Source organism: Gavialis gangeticus, unplaced genomic scaffold (assembly GCF_001723915.1).
Source record: "Gavialis gangeticus isolate Ggan-Ray unplaced genomic scaffold, GavGan_comp1, whole genome shotgun sequence".
Lineage (NCBI taxonomy): Eukaryota > Metazoa > Chordata > Crocodylia > Gavialidae > Gavialis > Gavialis gangeticus.
The window spans coordinates 86,487,077-86,492,301 of NW_017728992.1; the positions used below are offsets into that span (position 1 = coordinate 86,487,077).

The 5,225-nt window shown below is 36.5% G+C and overlaps 1 protein-coding gene across 4 annotated transcripts in view; it reads right to left on the reverse strand.

The window, feature by feature from the left end:
- The window catches only part of LDLRAD4 (low density lipoprotein receptor class A domain containing 4), a 599,211-nt gene that overhangs the window by 38,159 nt on the left and 555,827 nt on the right, over positions 1-5,225 (reverse strand). For all 4 annotated transcript variants that reach the window (XM_019524913.1, XM_019524900.1, XM_019524923.1 and 1 more), the window contains one exon: positions 179-333. In XM_019524913.1, coding sequence (XP_019380458.1) covers positions 179-333 — 155 coding nt within the window. The remainder of the gene's footprint in view (positions 1-178; positions 334-5,225) is intronic.

Below are 5,225 nucleotides of genomic sequence, written 5' to 3' on the forward strand. Positions count from 1 at the left end.
GTGTTTACCAGTACACAAAACAGCAAAAGCAAACCACCCTACAGAGAACATTAAAACTGATGCCAAGAGTTTTCTGCATGGCTGCTTATAATCAGAACTTTGTGACACATTTTTAGGCCCTGAAATAGACCAGTGTGTATCAGGAGGAGGAAAATGGTATGAAGGGGCTTACACTCACCGGCTGCAAAGTTTCTTCCTGCCTCCTGCTTTGGCTCTGTCGATTGATGAAGGAGCGTGTCGAGAGTTTGTAATGGTTCAACAAGCAGATGATCACTACTACCATAACAGTTATCACCACAATTATAATGATTATCTGAACGAACTCCAGTTCAGCTGAAACAAGGAAAGGGAGAAAAGCTATCAGCCTCCACATAGGACATTCTTCTTCAGAAATAATACTCTGCAAACAGTCAGTGTCTCAAAAAAAAAACAAAAAAAAAAACTGATTCAAGACATTTATTGATGTCCATGTTAGTATGAATTAATGCTCCAAGAAATGCACATCCAAGTAACAATGAAGAAAGCACACTTGGCTATCAATCAGTTCAAAGTCTGGGCTCCTGAGGAGTTGCAAATCAAATGTCAACAGATTTTATGTTGGTCTCAGTGCTCATGTGGGGAAGCAGCAGGAATGGTCCTTTGGACAGCACAACTCCATTGAAAAGAGAAATACCTCATATTGCAGTAATCCCCAAACCAGGTAAGGATCTATCTACTTGTGCCTCACACAGACCTATATCTTTACTGAGCCAAGACACAAAGACTTTTGCATCAGTTATAGCAAATAGATTTAAAAAAAATACTCCCTAAATATATAAAGATAGACAAAAGGAGGTCCATTAGAAATAAGCAGTTGAGTGACAGATAGCACAGAGTATTAGATCTGATTTTTCATGCAGAATCCACTAAGGAATGCCACCTCTTTTTATCACGGGATACTGAAAAAACTTTAGATTGAATCCAGTGGCAGTTTTTACAAACGTTAAATGCTTTTGGACTAGGACCAATATTTTGAAACTGGTATCAGCTCTACACTCTAATCCTTATGCAGCCATAAGGATAAGGACACTTAAAACAAAAAAAAATCATTTCTAAAGAAGTACACCTCAAGGTTGCCCGTTATCACCCCTTCTTTTTGTAATGGAGCCATTTGACCAGTCAATCAGAAATAACCTGAATCTACAGGATTGTAGGCTGATGATGTTATTATGATTTTCATTACAAAACTAATTAATGCAGTCTGAACTACAATAAAACATTGCGAAGTTTCAGGTTTTAAAATTAACTATAAAACATAAGATCTCCTAGACATTGGTGCAGGACCACACACACAAAGAGCTAAGGTACAACTATAAATACAAGTGGGTAACTATTTCATTAAAATACTGAGGGCTGAAATACTAAAAAACAGCAGGTGTTGTACAGCTCCAATTACACTTCTTTGATTGAAAGCATCAAAATAGACTTAAATTTGGTTAAAAAATGAAATTTCATGATTAGGAACTGCAACAGTTAAAAATGAATAGTCTAGCTTAAATTAATTTTCTATTCCAAACTCTACCTGTTATAGTACCAACACATCTTTTAGATGGGTGGCAGACTATGATATATAATTTACTGGGGAAATAAGCAGCTTAGATTTTAAAAAAAAGCATCCTGCAAAGTCCTCGGAAAAAGCAGGGGATAGATGCTTCCAAACATTAAATATTAAGCCAGCCAACTTAGAAATGTAGCGCACTCGATAACACCAATTCAAAGGAAGCTCCAGGTAAAGATAGAACAAACATTGTCCAGATATCAAACTTAATATATTACCATGGCTAAAGAAATCTTCAAAGCCAAATTTTACTTATGTATCACCCCTTTTTTAGGACAACATTGAAAACCTGGGGATAACACATACAAGAAATTAAGCTCATATCCATCACCGTTAGCACCTATACATAATAATATTGAATTTAATCCTAATAATTAGGCAGCTTTAATAACTGGGACAAATGAGTATCATAAGTTTGGGAAAATTATTCAAAAAGCATATATTTAGATCATTTAAAGAAACGCAACCTATGCCAGGTGATATTAAAATCCCGTCTTTCCAATACTTACAGGTGAGCTACTTTTCAACACATTCCCCAAGAAAACTAAACCTCAGTAAAAATTTGACAGAAGTTGAGAAAATATTGGTCACACCTATGAAATTCACAGGCCTACTGTCTGTGTTGTACAAACCAATTTTAAATAGCCATATAGAAGAAGAAAGCATTGTTTATAATAAGGTGGACTAATGATACTGGATCAGTGATTAGTACCAAAGAATGGGAGACCATATAGTACAATGGTCCTCACATATCCATCCGCATGACAATAAAATAAAATTACTTTAAAATCCTGTATTGATGGTAAAACTCATTCCACCTAAAATTAAGCATACTGTATCTATGGTATAGAAACAAGGAAATGTTGGAGGAAGTGCAGTCAGCTGGAAGGATCCTGCCACATGTGGTGGATGTGTCCTAGAAACAACCAGTTCTGCAAGAAGGCTGGCGATACGGTTAGGGAAATATCAGGATGCCAGATATCATATAACCCCTTAGTGTTCTTGCTGAACCTTCCTGAGAACTCTGCAACATACAGAAGTCATGAAGAATTGATCACCCATCTTCCAATGGCTGAGAAGATTATAACTACAAAGGCTGGAAGAGAACTGACGCCCTCAAAATCACTGAATGGTTTCAAAAGTTTTGGGAACAGGAGAGGGAAAACAGATGCTTACTTAGAAATTTGGTGAAAAATCCTGGAATTTGCTAAAAACACTTTCTGGTTTGGAGGCAGGAGATTCTTAAGAAACTTTTTTGAATGCTGAAGGAAAGTGCAAGATCTGAGAGGTAATACTAAAGAAGTTTGGAATAAATTTCAAATTTAAAAGTTGAGATGAGCAGAAGATAGTAAGATTTCTATTATGCTGAATACTGAGGAAAAAGAGGGAGTTTATTATATGGAAATCATAAAACACAAAAGCTTATCATCAACTAAAACAAACTGTCAAGGATTGAAGAGAAAAAGGGCATTGCAGACACTGACTTGGGTTAAGGGAGCACTGCTGATGGAAGACAAATATCTATATATATATTTTAGGGGACTGGATGCATCTTTACGTGTTATGTGCGTTTTTTGATAAATTTAATTTGTTAATAAGTTTGTTTTTTTTTAAATGAGTATAGTAACCCTCTGCAACCCTCAGGGCTCCAATAGTTTTACAGCTGATGTCAAAGACAGAGGAGTCAGGACTTTTATTTCTTGTAGCTCAATCATGATGATAACCTGCTGGTGAGAGGACATTCCTAGCAGAAAGTGGGGGCCTTGGGGAAATCTTGTCTTTAATTCACATTGTTAACCCAAAGGAAAAACTAAAGCCTGATTTATCTGCACTAGGATTACATCCACCTGAATTTAAGTTTATTCAAATTAGGAACAAAGGGATTTTTATTCCCTAGCATAGACATTGCCTGGCAGGAAAATATGCAAATAATGAAAATAATGATATTGTTTATACCTCTATAATTAGAGTAAGACAGACCGTTACCTGATTTAAACCTTTTTTATAGGATTCCCTTACATCTAAAAGGCTTATCCCAAATTAATGCATATTCCAAAGCGGCTAAGAATGAAACCAGGCACATATGTATCAAGAAGGGTTCTTACATACAAAGCAAACTTAAAAAGACTGATGGTTTTGAACCAAATGTTAGCTCAGTCTCACCATGCAACTCCACTGGCTTTACTAGAGCAGCATAATACCTGAGGGAAGAATTTCCCCTTAGGAATTATGCACTTTACTGACATTTCTATGGAAACTGCAGTTCACAAAGCACGCTCTAGTCTTGAGAGGTAATGTCTAGTCTAAGGAAGCACATCTTTGGCTGCTGTTCAAGTAAACTAGGACAAAAAGCAATGGGTACTTGGCTGGGTACTTCTAAATATGGATACCACATATTTAAAACAGGTTCCCAGTTTCAAACATCTTAGCCAAAGGGATAGAAAAAGTTACCGAAGTTAAACACCACAAAGTAAAAACACTTCCACAAAATAAGACTTTTCATCATCATCTTTTTTTTAAATCATCTTCAATCACTGCAGGTTAAAAACAACCATACATCAAGGTGATTTTTAAGTTGAGCCAAAGAAGCTTTGGCCACTCATTCTTCCAAGTGTCCTGTACTAGAAGTGAAAACAAATCTTCTAGATCGCAAAAGTCTGAAGTCTCTCCCAAACAAAACTTTAGGAACCATAACGTAATGCTAATGGACTAGGCCATAATAATACCAGCTCTCTGCCGGTGCTACAATATTACTTGTCAGAAGTTATCAGTGAACAAGGGCACAGAAACAAGTCAAATTATTTAATTCTGTTGCTAATCACAGCTGGTGAAACTGAAATTATTCAAAACCTAGGAGGGATCAAAGTCTGTTTTAGCAAACCAACTATGCCTTTATGTAACTTTTTATTTTCTATTCGGAACAGTCCACTCATTACCAAGACTACTGACACCTACAAATACTTTCATTATTCAGTAGTTTACACCCTCCCACTGTTTTTGCTAGGAATCCTATATAAAACCATCAATCTGTCAGTTTTCCCTCAGGTCATTACTAGCTAACGATGTCAGCACTTAAACACTGAAAAGCTGAGGGAAAAAGTCAGAGAGTTTTAGGCAAAATTCAAAGTCACATTTCCGTATGTCACAAGTGCAAGTCACACACTTGACAAAGACGATGGTTTCTACTGTACAGAATATATGAGTGCCCAACATTTAGGTGCCCCTATGCATACAGCTTTTTTTTTTTCCCCTTTCTGTCCACATAATATTTTATTACTGTGGCAATTGAGAGGCTGTTGCTAAAGGGCAACATGCAAAACAAGTAATGTTGATTTAGGCTTTCCTAGAATGCAGAGAGCACTGGAATGACATGTTACTTCTATATCTGCCAAGGGCAGTCTTCTAAATTTATCAAGGGCCCAGCACTTCTATGAAGGGGCAGTACCTCCTCTCTGTGAATCAATGTTTTGGGAATCGGGAGTATTTGAGATCTCTCTCAATGGAAAAATAATTTGAAAATATATTATCAGAATATGCTCCAGTGATAAAAACACAGGGTAACCATGAAAATAATAGGTATGCAGCTTGCGCCCAAATCAAACAAAAAAGAAAAAAAGACAGCCAAAAC